Source organism: Melitaea cinxia, chromosome 5, assembly GCF_905220565.1.
Source record: "Melitaea cinxia chromosome 5, ilMelCinx1.1, whole genome shotgun sequence".
Classification (NCBI taxonomy): domain Eukaryota; kingdom Metazoa; phylum Arthropoda; class Insecta; order Lepidoptera; family Nymphalidae; genus Melitaea; species Melitaea cinxia.
This window is the reverse complement of record NC_059398.1, coordinates 8,670,193-8,695,398: the sequence shown is the minus strand read 5'-3', so window position 1 is coordinate 8,695,398 and position 25,206 is coordinate 8,670,193. Positions and strand designations below refer to the sequence as shown.

The window sequence follows — 25,206 nt, the reverse complement described above, 5'->3', positions numbered from 1 at the left end:
ATTGGATGCACTTACACCGATACTTCAGGATAATCCTAGTGAATCAATTATTTGCTTCCAAACTAATTTGTTTAATTTTTTTCTTGTATTTCATTATTATAAAACAGACTAAAGTTATCATTTCATAATTGTGTTTGCAGGCAAACGAAGAAAAACCGCCTTCAATTATATCGACAAGTAATTCAAAGTAGGTAGACAAAAAAATTGTCGAGTAAATACGCATTATCAAAGATTACCCCAAAAGTTATAATCAGATCTCCATGAAATTTAAATGTGACCACGCGATAAACATTGGCTTTCGATTAAATTAAAAATCATCAAAATCGGTACACCCAGTAAAAAGTTATGCAGATTTTCGAGGGTTTCCCACGATTTATTTGGGATCCCATCATTAGATCCTGGTTTCCTTATCATGGTACCAAACTAGGGATATCTCCTTTCCAACGAAACAAGAATTATTAAAATCGGTTCATAAACGAAGGAGTTATCCCCCCCCCCCGAACATACATAAAAAAATATATATATATACGGTCGAATTGAATAACCTCCTCCTTTTTTGAAGTCGGTTAAAAATACATACATACCCATTATATTTTGAAACACAAACGTTTTTGTAATTAATATATTGTATCATCATTCATCATCATCATCACCATTTCAGCCTATCGCAGTCCACTGCTGGACATAGGCCTCCATAAGCTGGTGCCAAAAATGGCGTGAACTCGTGTGTTTTGCTCAGTCACCACGCTGGGCAGGCGGGTTGGTGACCGCAGGGCTGGCCGTGTCGCACCGAAGACGCTGCTCCCCGTCTTCGGCCTGTGTATTTCAAAGCCAGCAGTTGAATGTATATCCCGCCATCGATCGGCTTTTTAAGTTCAAAGGTAGTAGTGGTACTGTTTTATCCCTTTGTCGCCTCTTACGACATCCACGGGAAGAGAGGGGGAGCCTATATTCTTACTCCCGAAATTAATCATTGTATAATTTTTTACATAAAAAAAGTAATATTTTAGTATAATGTTATTTTTCGTTTACTTGTACATATCCAATTTTATTAAACAAAAGCATTCAATGATTTCATCAGTGTACCGTAGCCTATACTAACCAATTTTAAACATTATAAGTTTTGCTGCTATATTCATTCGTCACTTATAATTTACCATTACCAATTGTACTGATTTCTATATTTGTAATTATTTGAGTTTATTCCTTAATAAAGTATCTATGGCGTGTGGTAGGAAAACAACATGGGGAGTGAAATTGTGTGAAACATCGAAACATCAAATGACGTTTTATAACACTTTTAGCTGTTACAAGATCTAGGTATAATGGTATATCAACATTTGCAGCACCGACACGAATAACAAGCGTCAATTTATGTTTTGATTTTCTAATTTCATTGTTTTAATTAAATTTAATTGTTAAATATCAGGTAATCGTTCTTAAGAATGTATGTTTGAATGAATGAATGAAATGAATGGATGAAATGAATGGATGTTTTTGACTTTTTGTTTTAATATTGCTCTCTGACATTAATGTTACATTTTATTTTGTATATATATACTCGTATATTGATGTGTATTTTGAAATGTTACTGTTTGTTACATAGTCGGTTGTTTGATCGGTTTATTTTACGTCTTTAATATTGTAAGTAATTTACGAACACCTGTAAATAAAATTGGACGATCTTCTAAATTCCGTTGATGCTCACTTTTACTGTATTTTTCTTAAATGTTTTGGACGTCAGTTTTTTTTTTTTAATTTACTTTTAATTTACTTTTTGACAATAAGTTCTGAATTTAATCTCAAATATTCATTACTGTATGCTAAATGGACAATTTTTAATTTGACTTATTTCGATATTGACGATATTCTTAGTAACTTATTAAGGACACCTGTAAAAAAGTAGTCAATTACCCACGTACCCCCCATTATTAAGTAGATCCCGATGTTTACTTTATTAATTTTGTATATGTTGTCGTACTACTTGTTGGTGTTGACTTATGAATAAAATAAAATAAAAATAAAAGAAGTAAACTCCACTCGCGTGTCGGAGTTGGCACACACTTTCTTTTTTCCGTTATTATTTTAAAAAAATATCGTTTTTTTTTACGGGTTTTGTTTCGAAAAAGTGAACATTAGGTATAATCGGTGTCACGGCGGCGGTATAATGCACAGGCGTGCATGCGACGCGCATGCGGACTGCGCCGGATTAGGTCGGGAGTCGGGACACCCTCCGATCCGCGTGTCCTCGTGCCCTTCCCGGGACAGCCGACTTTCACTCCAAAACAAATCTATACTATCTACACGCAATGCGTATAACCCTGATTGTACTTGACGGGCATTATATATCCCTTGTTGTCTTAAAACAACATTTTTCAAGTGAATTAATTTAAACATACCTACTCTCCGTATGCACAATTATAGGTTCTTAGACATTTTATAAAATAATGTAACTTATTTTTTTTTTACCAACTGCAATAACAGCATTCACCCCGTCTGAGAAACGTGTGAAAAGCATTAAAAAAAAATTTAGTATGGTCTTATCGCAAAACCAAGTTGACTTTATTTGTATTTTTAAAGTCGGTAAATGTCCCGCATGTGGTCATAGCCCTCTACACTTATATAAAGAGACGAAGTGAAGCCTAATTCCGCTGTCATGTTAGAATGTGGATTGGCAAAAAGTTTTGGGTATGAATATATAATACCATAAAATATAAAACATCGAATTTGTAACATTTTATAACAAAGACTCTCTAAATAGTTTTCATGTTTATGAAATATATAAATAAACTTTAATTTAGTCTAATTGAAATCCGTCGTCAAAATAGATATGTGAAACATCAGCGGCGGCCGTGAGCCGTCGGTGGCAGTGACCCGATCGCGCCGCTGCACCGCCTCCCTAGCTGGCGACCGTCGTGTATCATACATACCCCCACAGACCTACCACACTTCACCCACTTTGTGCTTCACTTCAAAAATAATATTCAAGAATTTACGAACAATTATTTTTGTTTTATTATAAGTAAACAAAAGTAGAATCTCCAAAAATGAAAGAAAATAAAATTCGTTACAGTTTTATAATTTTCGTTAATTTTGTCAGGCTTCTCAACTTTTCGCAACATTTCGTACAAAAGTATTTTTTTTTTAAAGAATTTGTTATACAAAGTATTTTCGTTTCATTGTAATAACCATTTGTTATAAAAAAAGTACTTGTTCAACAGAACTGTGAGTGCAGGGTCAATTAAAGATCTGTATATCGTGCGTGTTTTAGATAAGAATTTCGTCTTTTATCTTCCTTGAGTGATATAACTTAATTGCAGTTAGAGCACATAACTAACGTACGTCACTGTTGAGTTTCTGTGCTATCTTTTAGATGCTTATCAACGGTTATCAGTGAGCGTGCCCAAACGTTCATTAGGCATCGATCGCATATCAGTTTCTTTGCGGAAGCGTTACACTTTTTTTATGTTATTGTTATATATATTTCACAAAGATATCAATATTACTATTTGTAAAACATTCAATGCTATTGTTTACATAAATTTTTGATATTTTTATGTTTGATACTTAAAATAGTGCATTTTTTTGGATTACCAATAAATGAGGACTTGTAAAAATAAAGTACGGTTTCAATTATATTTTAAGTGTAATAATTAAATATGTACAATAATTATACGTATGTACAATGTGTAATAAATAAAATAAATAATTCCAAACAGTTCTTAACATTCTTAACACAATTTGAAAACTTACGGTACACCATTATTTTATTATATTTTATATAATTGTATTCTCGCTATTTTCCCGAATTTTGAAGGAGAATTTTTCTTATTACTTTTTCGAGATATTCAAAGATCTTAACTTTCTCTATGGGATAAACGGTCTTTCAAATATTTTACACAGTAGGTGTTAACGACTAAAAGAGAAGAAGACCAAGAAAAGTTTTTAATTTAATAAAAAAAAAATAGTGCAGGAAACTGTTATCGATCAAATGCTAAAAAAAACATCTTGTTTAATTATTTTGATCGTACCTGCGTACCTAATCCAAATAGATTTGACGAAAGCTTTTATTGTGTATCTATTAGGTTTGTATCTATATAGTATCTTTTTCTATAATATGTAATTATGAAAAATTAAATATCATTCTTATGAAAATAGTACTTGAATTTTTTTTTTATTACATCTTTCTTCTAAGTGAAATTATAAAATTCATGATTACACAAAGCGAAATAATGCATTGATAGTATTTATAAAGGAACTTAAAGATCATTGCACTGAAGAGGTCAGAACATAAGGTTAAAGTTGACGTCGGGCACGGGTATGTTGCTGCAACGTGGTGTTGAGTGTTGGGCGGGCGGTACAGGACACCTGAGGGCGAGGGCGCGCGGGGACGCTGCAGATTCACTTTCGTCCGGCCGCGGCCGCCGTCACGCCAGTGAGAGAAAGTTGGCCGCGGCGAGCGAACGAGTCCCGCGAGTGGAGCGGCGCGCGCCGCACCGACCCACTGTACGCGCGATACATCGCCATCCGCCCGTCCGCCGCCCTTGTAAACACTCTGACATGCACTTGAAATCGTGAGGCTTATGATTTGTGAAGACTTGTTCATGTTTTGCATACAAGCGTAGACTTTTAAAGATAAAAATAAATAGAAAAACTGTTCAGTATTTGAGAAAGATGCAGTGCTATCCTAAACTATCGCCGAAACGCGAACCCTCGGACCACGGATACGATATAGAGATGATTGGTGGTGCTCGAAGGCTGGAGCTGCCAGCGCCGCCGGGCAAGGAGTTCCGAGCGCCGTGCTTGTTGCCGGCGCCGGCGCTGCCTCCTCCTACGACACACTCGGTTATTCAATGTATGCGACCTCCGCCACCACCGCCACCGCCGCCCCGTCTGCACAAGCCACCAACTTTTGAGGAACCCTCGAGCTCCATCCCAGATCTAGGTTAGTAACCCTGTTATGGAAAATGATCCTAATGCTTATATATGCCTTTTCTATTACAATAAATTATTTATTCCAGACCTTTGAATAATTTTTGAATCTTTGATTAGCTTACAGTAACAAAATCCACTTAAAATAAGCAAACAGTTTAAAAATTGTTGAAAAACAATTCAGCGACAATAACAGCGCGAAATATTTATCACGCCTATTGAATCTGTAATTTGATTAACATATGTTAATACGTTTATTGTGGAGTATTTTTTTACGAATTTTAATATATTAATTAAATAAATTTACATACGGTAAAGATTTATTAGATTTATTATGGGATTATTAAAAATATAGCGATATTATCGATATTACAATATTGCAAAAACAATTTTACTTAACCTTGACCGTCTCACACTTCCTCTTTCGGAAAATTATAACACGACGTTACAGTTACATAGCGATTTCCGGGTGATGACGACAACGAAGGTCACATTTATTACAATTACACATATTATGTCGCATTGATTGTTCTTGTTATACATTTTTATGTAAACAAAGCAAAGTTATGTATATCTACATACTCGTAGATATTGACGATATGCAAAGATATCGAATGCGGATGAACAATGAACGATTTTTGTAAGGTCATTCTATTTATTGGCGACAGCATTGTATTTATTAACTACTAACTTATAAGATTAATTATATAATAAACGCTTCACACTCAACGGCCTCCAGTAGGATTTCCTCCTGTGACTGGCGTCCTGAAACAGACAAAACACAAGTTAAAACTCCCAGACCACGAATACAAATGTCTGTCGTTAGCGGAGATCGAATCCGCGACCGCCAGCGCAATATCCATAAGCCAGTTCCATGGACCGCTGCGCCAACGCGTCGTCGTTAAAAAGAGTCAATATAAATTACTTTCATCCAACCTTTATGTAATAAACTAAGTAAAAAATTTTGATCTTTTTCTTAAAGAAAGTATAACCGAAGACCTAGCGTACTCTTCAATATACACAGGTATTTTTAACAGACTTCAAAAAAGGAGGTTTTTAAATCAACTATTTTTTTTTATGTATGGTAGTTACCTCAGAACTTTTTACTGGGTGGACCGATTTCGATGTTTCTTGTTTTAATCGAAAGGTGTTGCTTATTATGTGGTCCAATTTAAGTTTTATCAGTAACTACAAAATAGTTTACATTTATAACGAAACATTTCATATTTAATTTTATAGTTCCGATTGTTTATATTTTAAATTTATAACTAATAGAACATAGTTACATACAAGAGATTAATTTGGTTTTTTTTTTGTTACAAACTACCAATAACGCAATTAGTATATAAAATAAAACATAACATTTAAAAACCGGTTTAACATAATACAATTACACATTTTTATTTATCTTTAAAAACACATGGAAAAGATTAACAATAAAATTTGTATACCAATATTTAAATATAGGTTACACAAATAGGTACACGCATATTGTTATTGAATTACTCGTGTGTCCAGTAGATTCATAGGTGATATTTAAATATTTATGAGTTATTTTTATTATCATAATTCAGTAAATTAAATATTAAAAAATAAAAGTATCTGTTCGTGTCCTACACACACAACTATACACAAAGCAAACAGACAGGTAGCCAATAAAAAAAGTAGTTTTTAAATATTCAATAATGTCATTTCATATAAAATGGTAATATTGACAATATAAATAAACATTTCAGTTTTATTTGTTGTTTAATTTTGATAAAGACCTGTCGGAACAGGTACAAAAAAGAATCATATCTATATACGTGAAGCAAAAACTTTGTACCCCTTTTTACGAAATTTGTGCGGGCAGAGGAGTATGAAATTTCGCACATTTTATAGTTTATATAGAGCAAAATTGCAGAATGCTAATATTTTTTTAAAGTTATGTATAAAAAATACATTAAATCAATAAAAAAACCATACACACACTACCATGAATTTTACACACACACGCATGTACATATATACACATACTCTTTTGTTTATTTATTATTATGGAAGTATAGACTTTGACAACAGAACCTTAATCATGTCCAAACTTGTAATTTAAATTAATTATTATGGTCGAATTTCGACCACTAATTTGTATAAAAATGTGTTTTTTAGACTGAATGCATACTGAATGTTAACAGTATCGGTAAGCATGACAGCGATAGACTTATTAGTTACCTATTTATTGTGTTTATTGTCATAATTGTCAGGTATACAATGTTTTGAGTTTTCCATGGATTAATCTGAAAAATAATAATCATAGTTATGTTGGAAATTATAAAGTATTAAAACATAACTAAATAAAATATGAAGCTTTAGTAGAAGTATATTTTGATATTAGAGTAAATTAGAGACACTACAAATAAATCTTTTCAAAAACAATTTCAAAAGTCAAATCGTCATTATCTTAGTACCGACACTCGTCAATCTATCGTCGAAGGTACGTTGTACTGAGAACGTGTATGAAAAATGATTACGCTAACAACGTTTTCGCGAATGGAAGATTAAATAAATACGGCAAGGTCAGAGCGACGAACGCGTGGTGACGACGCGTCATTCGGTGTCATTAAGGTCACAGTGACATTGGTCCGACAGCAGTGACAAAATAATAGTCCTATCTTATCTGGCAATGTCAGAAGCGCGGGCGCAGGTGCGCTCGACCCCTGCACCCTTATTGAAGTAAAACTTCTTTACGCCCGCTTGACTTGGGGAGTAAGCTAGTGAAAGCATGACTAGAGCGTTACGAAAAGTGTGGTTGGGCGAGGCGAACGGAAGTTGAGAGAGAAATATAGGTTAGTAAAGATAGAAAGAGAGAGAGAGTAAACTGAATTTCAGAAAGTCTAATTCCGTTGACAAACACGAAATAAAATGTTTATTTATTCTATAAACAGACGCAAATTACTTTCGTACATTTTGTGCTTTTGCAATGATAAACAATATATATACATACATATATATATATATACGTAATACACTTATATGGCAAGAGTTACCGGTGGTACGGTACATAAAGCGTTATCACCATAACCTTCAGTAAGAGAAAATTACTTCCTGCTGATATTACGATATATATATGTATATCCACTTATTACTTGATATTTTGAAGATAACAACACAGACATTCGCAAATAGATAGTCTTGTGGTTCGCGCTAATTAACTTAAACAGATTGTTCCTGGAACTGTTGCAACATATTTTAGTTAAAGAGAACTTAAAAGCAATTTACGTTCATTTTGGAGCTTTTTACTCGGCAAAAAAAATCTTTTATAGGCGTAAAGTATTTCATTGTAGACTACAAAATAATTGGTTTATTTTTAAACGACTTAAAAAAAGTAGGAGGTTATCGACCGTATAATATATACTTAGAATTTTGTTTATGTATGTGTGGGGATAACTTCGACGTTTATGGACCGATTTTGATAATTTTGTTTTTATTGGAAAGGAGATTTCCCAAGCGTGGTACCATGATAAGGAAACCAGGATCAGATGCTGGAATCCCAGATAAACTGAGGGAAAACCTCGAAAATCGTAGTAACGACTAGTGCGTGTATTCATTTTTTCGTCTACTTTCATTGTATTACTTGTCAATGTAATTGAAGTCGATTTTTTTTTCGTCTGCGAGCAAACACAATTATTTTATTTTAGTTTACTAAATAGTTTCTATCCTATATGCAGAAGAGGCTACAGTCAAAATCGTAAAATAATTGGTATTAAATAATATATAACAACAAATATATAAATTCAACTTAGTATAGATACCATTTTTACGTACAAGTTATATTAAATTTGTATGTTTCTACTCCGCATTTTCAGCATATGTATTCATTATCTATTACCCTGGACTGAACATTGCAAAGCAGGAAAATTAGCTCTACAACAGACTGAATTATTAATATTATCTTAATACCATTTTAGAAAAAATATCTATATAAAAAAAATCATGGGTGACTATCACACACTTATATAACGTAAATACTTAGTTATGATTTTCAAATATGTTTTTACAGCTCCGTTTCTATAGATATGTATAATGTGATGCAATAAAGCCTCAGATTTTCTATCACAAAAATAGTAATAAAATCGAATAGGTCGGTCGGTAGGGAATAGGTAGGTAAAATCGATTTTTGATATGATATTAAAAATTGTTTAGAATTTCCTAATGAGTGGGTAAAACAAAAATAAATCATACGAATCGAATAGGTACTAATATTAACAAACACAAACAAACACTTACTTATACTTACTGTCTTATCGCGTCACATAGGTATTTCGTTTAATTACAAGAGGTTAGAGTCATGAAGTAATAAAACGCTAGATTTAGTTACATTTTTTTTTATTTCAATAAAAAAATCAATGTGTACTTAATGTGAAAAATTTTAAATAAAATTTTGAAAACAATATGAAAGCCATTTTCGTATGTGCATATTTAATTATTTACGCATATTTATTTTGCGAAAACTATCGTACGGACGTTATAAACGATAGAATACACAGGGAAGTGTCGGCGTACAACCTTGCCGGAGGTCACCTCGCGTCACTCGCTACACGTATAATACATAGATTTCTTCATAACACAAACAGCTATATCAAATCAAATTAATGACTTATGTGGTTATTTTAAACGGTCAAAAGTGTAGTCGGGTGTTCACAAATGAAATCGATGAGTTGTATTCAACCCATCGACCCTGCCTCGATCGGCCTTCACTTTGAGCCCTACGCCACCCCTTGTTAATTTGACCGAGCAGAGGTCACGGCCATTAGTATTTAACATGATGTTTGATTTAAATAAAACGTTAAAGGTAAATCATTTGTGTCAAATTTTATACACATTTGTGATATTAAATTATTAAACAATAAAGAAATAAATAAAAAAGAAGTAAATATAGAAACTGAAACAACAAATATTGTATCTATTAACTACTACATACGTTAAAATGTATTTGTATCTACATTAGTGTTACATAGTTACATACATCGTTCATTTCAATCGACCGATATTTTTAGATTTGCGCATTCGTCATTAGAACGAATCGGTTATTCTCACGGTCAAAGTACGCGAATTATAGATACTGCCGGACTACATAGGAAGTAAAATTAACCTATCATTCATACTATGTAACACCAAGGTCAAGGAACAATTGTATCATCGCCACTACTGGTGCTACTTGCTACATAGGCCGAAACTAACACAAACCTCGTAAAACGGCCGAATATTTCTATATTAACCTGATATTTTCGTCTTGTACTTACGATCAGTTATATAATTATTTTTTATTTTGCTTTGGATGAAAATATTGTAACAAATGCTATTAATTACATTAGATATAGACCTTTTTAACCGACTTCAAAAAAAGGAGGAGGTTACTCAATTCGACCTTATATATGTATATATATATATGTGTGTGTGTTTGGGGATAACTTCGTCGTGTATGAACCGATTTTGATCAATTATTTTTTGTTGGAAAGGCGATATCCCTGGTGTGGTATCATGATAAGGGAACGAGGATCTAATGATGGGATCTCAGAGAAATCGAGGGAAACTCGAAAATCCGCATAACTTTTTACTGGGTGTGCCGATTTTGATAATTTTTTATTTAATCGAAAGCCGATGTGGTCCCGTTAAAATTTCATCGAGATCTGATTACAACTTTTGGAGTAATCTTTGATAATGCGTATTTACTTGACTTATTTTTCGCCTACCTACGTTGTATTACTTGTCGATATAATTGAAGTCGGTTTTTTTCGTTTGCCTGCTAACACAATTATATATATGTATATATATATATATATATATATATATATATATATATATATATATATTATATTTTAAACAAGATATATAGATTTAAAATCGTATTACGTCGACGTCTTTTTATTGTGTAATCTGTGTCGTGGTCAAGGCTGTAGTTGCCGCTATGTTATATAGTTTCCGATGCTTTATAACAATAAATATTATTTTTGTAAACAGATTTTCCTTGAAATATGTATAATATACAATGAACATACTCGAAATAAATTATTATAGTTTTCATGTGCAAAACACCCGCGAAATTCCTAAAGACTAACCTGTAGACCTCTGCTATCTTAAAAAAGATTGATTTTTTTATGCAGGAATATATAATACAATAATAGGCTATCCATACATATGTCTCACTTTTGTAGGAATAGCGGGAAAGGGATGGTATAGTGCGGAAGAGGGGACGATGTGTCATAAGTTTTATGACGTCACATCCTAAGTAATTTGAAACAGAAATACAAAGAATGATAATAAATTACATATTAATAATATGTATGTTTTCGAATAACATTTTTCGATTTATGATTATTTAAAGATTAGATTGATTGTATAATTAATCCTAAAAAGTGTAACACATCCATATTGTTTTTTTTTTGTCTCAGAATTTTTGTGTAGGTGTATTAGGTAAAATTGATCAACGATTCAGGCTCATATGGGCTTTCCTAACATGAAAAGAAAAGTAACCTCAAGTAAAAAGTAAAATATCATTGGATAAAATTACTCGTAACAAGTCACATTTTTGCATCTGCGCTGTAGCTGGTGTTGCTCTGAAGGTCACTGATAAGAAAACTCCTATGTTGCAAAATGCATTACAGCTTAATCACTACAGATGCACTAACGTTTGTTTAAGTGATTTAAATCAGATTTAAATAATTAGAAAAAAATAAATTATCTTTTTTACAGAACACAAATACAATGATGAAATATTACACGAATTTGATGGTCTGTATGTTTATCTGTACATGCCTCCGGGTATCTCGGTTATGCCTGATTCGCAGAAGTGTATAAAGATTTTGTTACAGAATAGAGAAATTATTTTAGCCTTAAAGGTCTTTGGCCTCCCTTATGCATTACAAATGTCATGCACTACAAAAGATGGTAAAGCATTCTGAATCTTTAACGTAGTGAAAATTGTTACAAACTGTTAAGAGTCCTGAACATAGGTATTAAGGGCAGGTAAGCATAACTATCATAATAACCAAGAAAATACTAAATAGAAGGGGAACAAAATTTAGACTAATCTTCCAAAATCCGTGCAAAAAGGGTTTTAGCATACTTTATGTCATGGCAAATATAATTGCTAATTCAATTGCAAAATGTAGTATGACATCATTTGTAGAACTTACAAAATTAAACGGACGCTGCAATGTCATCTTGTTACGGACATAACATTCGTTTCATTATCATAACAATAATTATTATTTATTTCAATTTAATACTGAAGAATGATTGTAGATAGTACAAAATCTAATATTATTATTCTTAATAAGTACGATATAATAAAATTAAAACGCATGCATGACATGTGATAGAATGTGCAGCTCTAACAAATGAGTATAGCACAAAATGATCACGCCCATGACCCACGCACTACGCGCGCATCTCCATGGTCACGGTCGATCGATGCAGGGATGCAAGCGGCTGACGAATACTTCAGATACAATTGTGGGAAAGGAATAAAAGATCACATATAAAATGTTTAACCTATAAAAACAATTCATTTGCCATTAATTATAATTCTTCTTACGTTGAAATTAATCGACGTATGAAATGTTAAAAGTTTTATGCAGTATATGTAAAAAGATTCACAGAAGTATTCTCCAGTTACCGTGGTCGATGTTTATGTTCAGAGTTCTCTTTATTTTTACACGCGCGTCCATTGACCCTGTCGACAACGAACCATGTCACTTGTAAAAACATCGACTGAAATATCCAGTTCAGATAATATAACAAACATTCCTATCAACAATATTTATTGTGTTTCATTAACACTAAATAAAATGGTCTTAATAAAATAAATATTTTTTTAATTTTCTATATAACCTGACATTCAGAATGTCTATTTATCATTTGGTTATAGATTTTTATTTTTCTTATCAAGCAGAAAATTCGATTAATTTTTTCTCTCACAAACGAAAAAAAAAACTGACTTCAATTTACATCGTTCTTTGTTGTAATAGTATATATATATACCTATACGTAGTCAAAAAAAAAATCAATTAAATATGCACTATTATGGATAACTTAATCAAATGGGACCACACGACAAACACCGGCTTTCGATTAAAAAAGAATTAAAAATAGCAGTATACCCAGTAAAAAGTTATGAGATGAAAGGCATTTAAAAAAATCAGTGAAATGAGAACGTCCTCCTATTTTTCAAGTCGGCTAAAAATATTGCTGTTCGACGACCTTCATACATTTTTAGATAAAAAAATAAAGTCACGTAAAGGATATCAAGCGTTTATTCGGCGAATATATTGTTTCTGTTTATTATCCACATTTTTGTATAGTGTGCATTGCTTTATTCATTTCATGCATTGGTCTGTTGCTGCATTCTGTACTAAACTAGTGTATTTAATTATTATTCCAAAAATATTAAGATGAGGATGGTAGGAACTGCGAAGTAGCCGGTAAGACAGTTGGCGAGACATGCCAGTCTGTGTTGCGTCATTCTATTCGCTCCTTTAGTCACATAGGTTGTTAATGTCAAATACGTTAATCAACATCGTTAATCAGAACCATACTACAAAACAAATTGATTTACATTTGGTTACAGCAATCTATAAAATTTACTACCATTCGAAATACCAAAATGTCTGATACGAAACGACATAATAAATATACCTGACGAAAACAAATGAACCAAAAAATTTAAACTGATTCAGTACCTACACAAAATGAATCTATATATTTTGATGAAGAAATATGCAGCGAGCAAAAAATACCGAACAACTATAAATACACATACAAAACAACGTCATAGTTACAGCAACAAAAGCCACGTGTGTATCGTATAGCTGTCTCTTTTACTCTCGTTCACGACGATAACTCTCCTAGAATGCATACAAATGCACCGTGGCATTTTTATGACGAGTTTAAACTCCTAACTTTTTTATTAAATCAAAATAAATAATCAAATAAGTTTCAGAAGCCTTAGAATAGTCATATTAAAAATTAAAATTTTGCTGTCGTTAAAAATGAAACTAGCACCGATTCGGAATGTAGATGTCGCAAAAAAAAAAACGGGAAGAAACTCCGCAGTTACTCTTTAAAAAAAAAACTATGTTTTAATACAAAATAGGTAATATCTTGCATGAAATTATACAATTATATATTATCTTAGTAGATTACAGAAATTATCTAACCTTTAAAAAGGCTACGAGTATATACATTATAACTTTTAAGAATACTTTACTTGTAAGTCAGATTCTTTTATTTTTATGGTCTTGTAGGTTAAAGCGAAACCCCGAATGGTTTAAATTCATAACGATTGAAGTTGGTGCTCTAATCTGATTCTAGATTTTTTTGGCCTCTTGCCCTATTTTTTTATAAGCTGAACATAAATTTATTAAAATAATATTAATTATAAATGGACAAAATTTAATTTTAATCATAAATAAGAGAAATGAAAAAGTATTAGAACAATAATAATATAGTTTATATATGCGGTATCCTAAAGTATTAAATGCATTTTAGTGCAACCAAGTACTAGGCGAACATAAGACGAAGGTGATTTTACTCGTATGCACATTGATATTCATTTCTGACAACTGTTTTGTTTGTTTAGTGATAAAATTTGTTCTAAATTATAATGTAAAAGAAAAGAGGTAAATAACGTAAAAAAGAAAATTAATTCGCCAAACCGTATAGGTAAAATAATGATAAACACTTTTTGATATTTTATGTATACCTAACTACACTCAAACTATGTCACATATTATTCTTATTATAAACAGGCAAAACAGAAGGCTTTAAAGCAGCAGCAGTGTATACGAAACTGTCCTCTTAGAATTAAATCATCGTATACAAGTGTACTAAACGATTTTTCATATCAATGAATAATTTAATAAAACAGAAGTTAGAAAATGTCTTAAGCAAATTAAGATTGATGTCGCTTACAATCGTAATAAAGTCTAGCAAGTATTGGATATAATTTTGTCTTTTAATTGAAAGATTAAACAGCGAGCAATTATGACATCTGAAAGTAAGATATTCATCTCGCTTTTACTTGATTACCGACTGCACGCAGCGATTACGTGCATGTGTCGTTGTGTTTTAGATGCAATAGATGTTGCTTTCTAAGCAGTGAAGGTGAGGTGTACGATCGCTGCACTAGTAGAGTTGTAGTTCAAGTTTAGTGCGGCGCGGGCGCGGTTGTAGCGATAATAGAGATCGTTGCATCTAACGTCCTACAAAGGGGCAACGAACGCGCGCAGCTGCCCGGGAAATGGATCCCGTCCTGACTATTTCAGAACGCACTTGCTTAGATACCAGTCCATCCACTGCTTGTCTGCACCACCCGTAATATGAGAAGAAAAAACTACATGCAATGAATGATATCATTGACAGCGATATTTCCAGCGAGATTAAAAGCTTCCACACGAACCTTATACAGCACTAGTTATTCCAGTCATGGTGAATAAACAATATAAAGATATATATTTAACAAATATAAAAATATTTTATTACAGAAATAATATTATGATAATATTTTTAATTATTATATTATATTTAGCCATTGCACTAGGGAACTCAATAAATATTTATTTACTTTATGGTCCAAAAATTGTTGATGTAAATATAAATATAATTATTTCATGTAAATTTGAATGACCCAACAAAACCAAAAAGCAAAAAGAAACGCCAACCTTATTTTAAACCAATGTATGTTAATTAATTACGTGGAATCATAAGAATTACTGTAAATAATAATTGACAGTTCAAATGTGTAACTATACTAGCCCCTACTGCGCTACCCACCCACTTAGTGAAGTTCAGCAGGACGTTGCACTTTCGATGTGAATCTAATACTCGCGCGTCGAAAGTGATTCACATACTCTCACCTTAAGAGATTCCAAACCGCTATATAATATTTAACATCTGATATATTATATTACTAAATGTTAAAGTGAAATCTGCTTGTTCAGCCTATTAAATAAATTAATTAGTCACGTCACCAATATCATACCAGTGTTGTTGTTATCCAGTAAATCTACATTGTGCATGCATTTTGACTGGTGCGCTTGACTGTGCTTAAGACGATGTTTAACTATTTTTGACGAAGGTTTTTGTTTGTAGTAACAAATTTAACGTACAATTTAGATTTTCATTCTGTAATATAAATGTTTGATTGCGCAGTTTATAAAAGGAAAGTTTTGTGAAAATGTATGTTGATGAATAATTCTTGATTCGTTTAATTTGTTTTAAAACTAAGCAATATCAAGATATTCATTTTATATGTGAACACAAATCAAAGAAAAAAAAATACCCACCGATATATTTTAAATAATTTTAGAAGTTACTCTCTGTGAATATTTTAACTATTTTTTCACTTTACTAATCAACTAATAATACGAAATTTAATTTGAGTATTTAAATTGAAAATTAATTAAATTCGAACAGGATTTTTCAAGCACTTTAAACTTTGCGATTACATTAAGTCTTTTAGTTCTACGTACATAAAATAAAAAATTTCAAAAGCCTCTGACTTTACATTTAGTTTATTGAGAATCAAGTCGCTTTGTAATCTAACACTTTCGATTCTACTTAATAATAGGTTGTTAGGGATGATTTGATTGAAAACAAACGTGTGTTAATGTAAATTTATAGTTTACGACGCTTTTCCTGTGAAAGTTTCTAATAAAATTAGAAAATACGACAATTTTTTACAACTCGTTTAAAATTGTTTCTTATTCTTAAATTTTTTAATATAAATAGTCACAGATTATACAGTTGTAAGCAGGTACCTCCTTCATATGTCAAGAAAAATTTTCTCTCTTTTAATTAAACAGTGTTCAAAATTATGGTAATACAAAATGGGATCACTCAATTCATTAACTGTATCATAGTCTTGATGTTGTTATTACTAAAATATAACGCATACTTCATAACTTGATTGCACTTATAAAAAGTATTGATATCTTGTGTGGAGAAATTCACATTACTTATAATAATCTTTTTTTTTTTCATGTCGCTAGTTTAACGATATATATTTTATAGTATACTTTATAGTAAATAAGACGAAAAGTAACAATTATAAATATGTTTCAATATCTGTGTTATTACTGTTGTTTGGTTTAACGAATTTTTAACAATTACCAGTTTGCTATTAATATAAATAATATCTATCCATACTATGTATATAAATATGTCTTAAAAAGTTTCACTTTTCACAATCATAGAACAGATCAATAGTTCTAAAAACTTTAAAAAATTTCTCTTATCCATAGTGTTTATTATATTAATAAACAAGATTCTTGTAGTTGTTTAACTGTTCACTAGCTCAGCGTCTTACGTGCCTCGTTAACTTGTTATTACTCGGTATAAAAGTGGCATGAACCCAGTTGACTGGGCTGGGAATGTGGCAATAGAAAAAAAACTGCAATGTTAGAAGTATCTAAGTAAGCTGAGTGCAGTGGCCGAGCAGTGCCAGTGACCTGGGAGCTCGTGCACTGCACGGCCGTAGAGGCGCTACGATGCGGCTACGAAAGTGTGTTGCGCAATCAAGGTTATTATAATTACGAAAGGTATCCGTCACGGCGTCTTACAATTTTTTTAATAAGTATCAAATTTCGAAATTATTTTTCTTTAGAAAAATCATGACAAGCTTAATGTATGTAATAAATAATTCATGTAAGTTTTTATACATACTCATATTTTCGATACAGGTAGAAATGTGCATTTTTCGTAACTGTTATGAGTCATGACTAATAAAAAAAAAAGAAAACCCTCAATTTTCTCTAGGAAGAGCCGATGACGTGTCTTTGAGATCAATACTACTGGGATTCCCTTCGGAGTGTTCTGAAATAGGGATGACTCACTGTTTCGTTGTCATGTAGCTTTTGTCTGCTTTGACACTGAAATTATGTGATCTCTCACTTTAACGTTACAGAAAGTAATTCTTACGAGATAGCCCTTTAAACACTAAAACAAAAAATATTTAACAAAACAACAAATGATTGTGTGTTTTAGAGCACGAAATGTCTCCTTTAAATATTACTGGGCACTAGGTCTATTAAAAAACGAGTGTGCTTTAGACCACACGACTGAAGTAAAACTTTCCGTTCGCCTCGCCTGATCACACTTTTCGTAACGCCCTCGTCACCTATTCACGCAGTGCGTAAAGAAGTTTTACTTCAAAAAGCAAATAATGTATCTTTATCATTGTATGAGAAGATTAAATAAACAATCCCACCAAAAACATTTTCATGTAAAATGCTGCCAAGACGAGATCATATGGCTTGCACTCTCAAAAAGTTTTCAGATCTCATGTAGAGCCAAGCTTCTAACTCTACACGCCCTAACTCTACAAACCCTAACTTTACAAACTCTACACCTTAGTCAAAATATGTGGCTTGGCCGTTTCGCTACTGTCACGTGGGCGTAAGGTGAAAAATTTATTCACTGTTTATTACTTTTCTGTTATACAATAGTTCTATTGAAGAAAAAATAAAAATAAGAAGAATAATTGATATACATATAACACAAATAAAAATAAAAAGAAAATATATTATATATATATATATATATATATATATATATATAAATGAGACAGGAAAGTCTTCATCTACAACATCGGCAGCCGGTATAAGTTTATTGATTCAAGGACCACCTTTTTGGCTGATCATTATTATTTACTATTTCAATTAATACATTTTTTTAGTAGTGATAAATGTAATGTTACGTAGATTGTTCTCGATTTTGAACATCTAATAATTTAGCATTAAAATGTAAAAACATTTAAAAGAGAAACGCTAGTATAAACATATCCACTATATCTTACAGAAATAATACGAAATAGCAGTAAATTCTGATGCAAACGCAGTATTCCTTGCACGCTTAATATTTATGTACAACTTGAATGTAGCCTTTTTAATAATAATTTAATGTTTGCACGTAACATTTTATAAGTAATTGTTTTTGTTTCACTGTGAAAATCGTGACCCTAATAATTACATTATTATACTTACTCTAAAAGATTATAGTTTTTTTAGGGTTTTTCGATTTTATGACAATTAAGTATACCCTTTTCATAAAAAGAATCATCCCAATAAACTAGACCAGTAATAAACTACAGGCGAAAGGATCGGTTGAAGGACGAGATCCACTGAAGTGGTTCAGTGATAACATTAATCTTTTCCTTTTTAACCTTAGTACAGTAGGGAACTAGAACTAGGGATAAAACTTCTTTTCAATTTATCTGGATGAAGATGCACAGTATGGAACGAAGTTCCTTACAAGCAGGCTTGACGATTGGCTGGGCGACCGAACTGAAAAAAATGTGATACTGAAACCGTAAGAAAAATATATAACGGAAGTGACGTAATATCAATCACACGACTGTATTATATGACGTTTGTAAAACTAAAATATTACTAGTAAACTTTTTTAAAATTATTTATGTAATTTTATACTGTCGACAAAAATAAATAAAGACATGTTTTTTTATTTCACTTAATAGTTTGAATTATTATTATTATTTTGTTTGGTTTGTTTTATTTTACGGTATTTGTTATTTTCTAAAATACTAAATTTCCTAAATACTTATATGTACTTAATTAAAAACCAATCAACAAAATTAAAAAAAAAATCAAGAACTAGAAAATATAAAAATCAACATTTTTTTAAATTGTGTTGCTTTTATACTATACGAAGGAACTTTCTTCCTACCTGGTGTCCCATGACACCACATAATTTTATTATCTATACTTATTAACAACTAGCTAGTGCTTGCTGATAATTAGAAATGTATTGTAATGCCTCTTGCATACATAATCGAAATTAAATCATGATTTAACAGATTAAGTTCAGGTGGACACTAGTTAGGAAAACCAAGTCCTTTAAAAATATATGTAAAATCACGTCTTCAACATGACCTTTTACATATTACTGTGGAGAAAATTTACAATATAATTTTAGATTCAATGCGAGCGGACACGAGCATTTTTTGCTTTTCTCCGGAGTTCGCATACGAAATTAGCGATGCGATGCGACCGGCGCGACCCGGCCGACGACCCAGGTCGCCGCGCGACGTTGACCTCCGATGGTTGCCCTCTACCACTTGATGCAACTTGTCCGGCCTGCCCTTACTCTATTTCGTTATATATATTTATTTCATATTTCTCTATTTAAAAATTGAATTTTAATTACAATTTGTTCTAAATTTGAGAGGATTTTCATCAATAATAAGTAGAAAAATCCATTTCAGACACTAAAAGGCGTCAAATCAATTTGTTACAATTTTTTTTATTTATTTAAAATACCTCTTCTACTTTATAATATAAGTATATTGAATCAATAAATACGATTGCTAGCAAAATAAGTCTGTACATAGTATGAATTATTTATGCTCTCGTTTCATTACGCCGCAGTGCTGAGGCTATATTGATTTCTATTCAATAAACAAGTCAATGAGACAACGACTGCTAGTACCTCTCGATATGACGCGCGAAGTTCTTTACATCGATAGCGTGAGAAGTAGCAAGGAGCGAAAATGTAGTTAGTATGCGAATCAAAGTTTCAGTTGTTTCTCCTTTTTCCCCGCTAGAGAATAAATGAGACGCCCGCGCCGGCCGGTGTATCTCGGCTCGTAACGTAGCAAAGAATCGTAATAGAGGCGCAACACGGGCGAGCAAGTCGACGGCCCCGGCCAAGGCCCCCGCGGTCAGGGACGCGCTATCTAACTCGATTACTACGAGTATTACCATAGCAGCTTCGCGTTAGAATTATTTATGCAGTAGGTACTTTAATGCAGCGAGTCCAATCGACTTACATATACATCCATATCGGATACACGTAAACCTACTCATTATAATAATAAGAATGTTGTAAAAAAAATATAATTTTTATATTCGAATGACGGAATAAAAAATAAATAAATATTATAAATCGAAAATTATAAATGAATAGATTTCTTCTGTAAATTAGCATAATTATTGAGTATTTTATTCATACTATTTTGGTACAAAAAATATTTTATTTCATTTTTATGTAAGTATCAGAACTAATACTAAAATTAATATGAAAAAATTCTGTATTTAAAATTGGTAAAAAAGTCATTTATTCGTTCCCATTAAAATAATAATTACAAAAAAATGGCGTATTTTATTTTTACAAGACGTCTTAGAAACAACGTCGGAATAAGCCCTTTATGGTTTTGTAGTCACAGCTAGTACAGACGTTACACACAGCATTGTGAGGTGTAATCACACAGCGTGTGTAATGCAAGTCTGGATGTATGTCGACACGTTGGTGCGGAAACGAGGTGCGTCAGGCTTCTCCCGTCTGGCCTCACTCCCTTGCCCACCCTGTCTGCAAGCCCCCCTCGCCTTTGCACCCTACCCCCCTGTAATTCACTCTCACTAACCCACTGCAGCACAGTCAATCGTGCATATCGCAGTCTAATTCAAGGCAATGGTCATGTCATGAACAATTAGAATAAAGATCGTGAGTGTGTTGATACTTTTTGGAGTGGTCATTTTTATTACCTTTTTAATAATAGTTCGAAATCTATAATAATGCGATTCTTGCTACTCTTAGTTTAACTAACCCTAATTTGTGAATTAAATAATGGTTCTGAAATTAAATATGCAAAATATTCGTTCAAACGAATGAATATTACGTTGTATTATACTTTCGTAAACGCGATATTATACGGTCACTAAACCGCCTGCCCAGCGTGGTGACTTGTGGGCAAAACACATGAGATCACACCATTTTTGGCGTGAACTGGTGGAGGCCTATGTCCAGCAGTGGACTGTGATATGCTATAATGATGATGAGACGCGATATTATACAGGTTAAAATATAAGTTTATTGAAATTGAAATCAAAGTTCGCAATATCATATAAATTTGCTTTTAAAATAAAAAAGTAAACGCAGGTTAAACTTTCATAAGTACTACTCTGTAGTCTGTAGTAATTACGCCGGAAATAGGACCCCATGATACATTTTTCTAAAAGGTGTTTTTAGTGTCACACACTACATAACTGAAAAGCGTCGATGCATTATGTTTTTATAATGTCTGCAAGTCGTCGGTGAAAGCGCAAGGGTGGCGGCGGGGTGCGATGCGCGGGCGACGGACAGGGGAAGTGCCCCCACGTCTAGACTGGGTCGGTAGTTTTCCGGGATTCAGCCTGCTTTAACTGCAGTCTGTTCACCCACTCACTGCACCATTATGCATGTACGTATACATTAAACCGTCTGAGGACCCTCGTCGCATCAGACGCAGTTTGTTAATAACTTTTTTCTTTATGTAAGCGGCATATTCAGGGTGAAAGAATGAATGCTTTTGTCTAGAAGGGATCCTCGGGCGATAGGACCAAAAGAAGCCAAGTTGCTCGGTAATAGCAAATATTACTGATCTGTCCCATAAAAGGGGTAAACATATGATGAATATAAATGTAGAATATGCTCAGTCACATCTGTAAGGACCTACTTACTTTCAATTATATTCACGACTCTTACTGTAACTTATACAGTTTTCTTTTATCTGTAGGGATCTGTGTAATTATATGATATACGAGTTTACTGTGTAGATTGTATGATTGTATGAGTAACTATCTGATTTACTTTCTTAAAATAAAAGTTGTATGAAATAAAAATACTTTGTAGTAGTTAGTAGTAATTACAATAATAAATTTTGTTATTTTATTAGATATATAGGTAACATACTTATTCACTTTAATGTTAAACACAATAACACTTAAGAAAACTAGTTACTTCTATGAATATAATGCTTGTCATGTTGTTATCTTGTTATTATAATTAAATATAATATTTATATTAAATATCTTTTAAATATAATATATATAGCATAACACATGATAGTAATTGTAATATCTATTTTTTTAAATAAAAAATACCGTTTACATAATTCTGTTTCAGCAACAACGCTGTATTTTACTAATATAATGTATCAACGAGTATATTTTTTAATAGACAACGAGTTTAAATGTCGACAAATTCAATGTAATGTTAAAGTTCAAAATGGGACAGCTACGTGTGTTATGCCCATTTATGTAACATGCATTCGTTCATGTAGTAGTAGCACGGTTCCGCGAATTTTGAATCAGTAGAGTAAGCATCGGACTTGTTAAGTTCGCTGTAAGGGATCTAGTTGCAGGCTAAACAATTCGTAGTCGGTTCATAAATAGAAAGATCCCATGAACTAGAAACAATAGCTCGTTTACTCCTAATACGCCTTTGTGATAATGAGCGATTAACTATTATCGCTGCAGTATTCATAGAGAACCAATGTAACAAATGTAAAAGTGAAAAAGAATACAACATTTATTTTGTCATATTACAACAAATACGATTTGTATCTTATTAATTAATTCATTTGCTAGCGCTAAATAATACGCTTAAAGTAGTTATAAAGATTACTTCAACGTGTCGATTCATTTATAGACTCAAAGCTTCAACATTTGCTTATTCTTCCTGCCAACATCGAACGATTACAGTCTTGAAATAGTCGGGCTAATTGTGTTTCATAACAGCGCGAGCGGCCTGAAGGGTCGTAGGAGGTATATTTAGACGTGCGGCGCGGTGAGGTGGGGGAATGATGCAGAGGGGTGACGCGGAAGCGTAGGGCGGGCGGAGGGCGTTGACCGTGAACGTGGGGCGGCATCGATCCGGCGGCCATACCCTCGCGCAACGGGAAAGTGTACCCTCTTTGCGTCTCGATGCGTCTTAACGTCATCTGACACTTGCAGCGTGCAAGCAGCGCTGTCATCGACTAATGATCCTCAGTAAATCCATCATTAATGATGCTCAGTATGTAATTATGTAAATCCAAGCCGCATTTCGTTTATTTTAGAAGTAAAACTTTACGCACGCTTGACGTAGGGAGTAAACTGATGATTGCGTGACTAGAGCGTCACAAAAGGTGTGATCGGGCGAGACGAACAGAAGTTAAGAGGCGATAGAAGTTAGTGAACATAGAAAGAGAGAGAGTTACGTTTCGTAAGTTTTACTTGAGTCGTGTGGTCTAAAGCACTCCTTTTTTTATATGCATGACTTAGATCATTTGTCAATAAATTGATGTAAATAATAAAATCTCAAAACATAACCGATTAATAAAATTAAGAAATACTGAACTTATCACTGCTTTAGTTATATTATAAGATTTCACAATAATTCAATACAAAATGAAGACAAAAACATAGCAAGATTTTTTATAAAATCAGAAAGAAAATTCGATGCGTAAGTTATCTTACGTTGAAGTTGGAACCCTCTTGCCTTCCTTCCCTCGATGTAATAACGAAATTAAAGTTACTAGGGTGTCTTGGTCACGGGGGTAAGTAGTGACTGCCTGCATCCCAAGTGTAATGTTTATTTGAAGGAATTTCGAGGCATGGTACGTATGTTTTTTTTTCTATTACAAAGCTGGATTGTTTTGTATGATGGTAATATAATATTAAACCCAAATGCCAAACGTTAATATAATGAAAGCGACAACGCTTAGGTATATGTCTATATCGGGAATAAATAGTTGGTCAGTTTACATTTGTTATTAACATTTAATGCAGATAGAGAATAGTTTTCACAATACATATAGTTTACGCTGTGTGTCTAGATTCAATTAAATGTATCCAATCTATTATATTTCGTTCTGCAGTTCAGTGTTGTGGGTGTGCAGTTTAAGCGAACTACCATAGCCTTTTGTACTAATTTCGAATATTAATTTTAAAATTTAAATTATTAATTTTTATTTAACCGACTTCAAAAAAGGAGGCGATTACTCGATTCGATCGAATATATATTGTATGTTCGGGGATAACTTCGTCGTTTATGAACAGATTTTGATAATTCTTTTTTTGCTGGAAAGAAGATATCCCAAGGGTGGTACCATTATAAAGAAACCATGATCTGATGATGGGGTTCCAGAGAAATCGAGGGAAACCCGCGAAAATCGTAGTAACGACTAGTGCGTTTGTTAATTTTTTCGTCCACTTATTACTTGTCGATTTAATTGAAGTCTGCTTTTTTCTTTAGCGAGTAAACAATTATTTTATATTTAAATTTAATAAAATTTTAATAAATACTAATACGTAAACCAATAAAGAGCGTAAATTGTTGATATAGAAAATTATATGCAAGCTAAATGCATTTAACTAGGCTGCATAAATACATACAAAACATATAAGTTAACTCTTAAAAATATGTTATTTTAAAAGCTGTATAGTTTTTCTATTAGGCTCCGTTAACTTTACCTTAAAA

General features: G+C 32.5%; 1 protein-coding gene across 1 annotated transcript in view; it reads left to right on the top strand.

Moving 5' to 3' along the window:
* Positions 1-4,409: 4,409 nt before the first annotated feature.
* The window catches only part of LOC123653519 (ecdysone-inducible protein E75-like), a 99,061-nt gene continuing 78,264 nt past the window's right edge, over positions 4,410-25,206 (top strand). Inside the window, exon 1 of the mRNA XM_045589509.1 lies at positions 4,410-4,945. Coding sequence (XP_045445465.1) covers positions 4,675-4,945 — 271 coding nt within the window. The 5' untranslated portion in view covers positions 4,410-4,674. The remainder of the gene's footprint in view (positions 4,946-25,206) is intronic.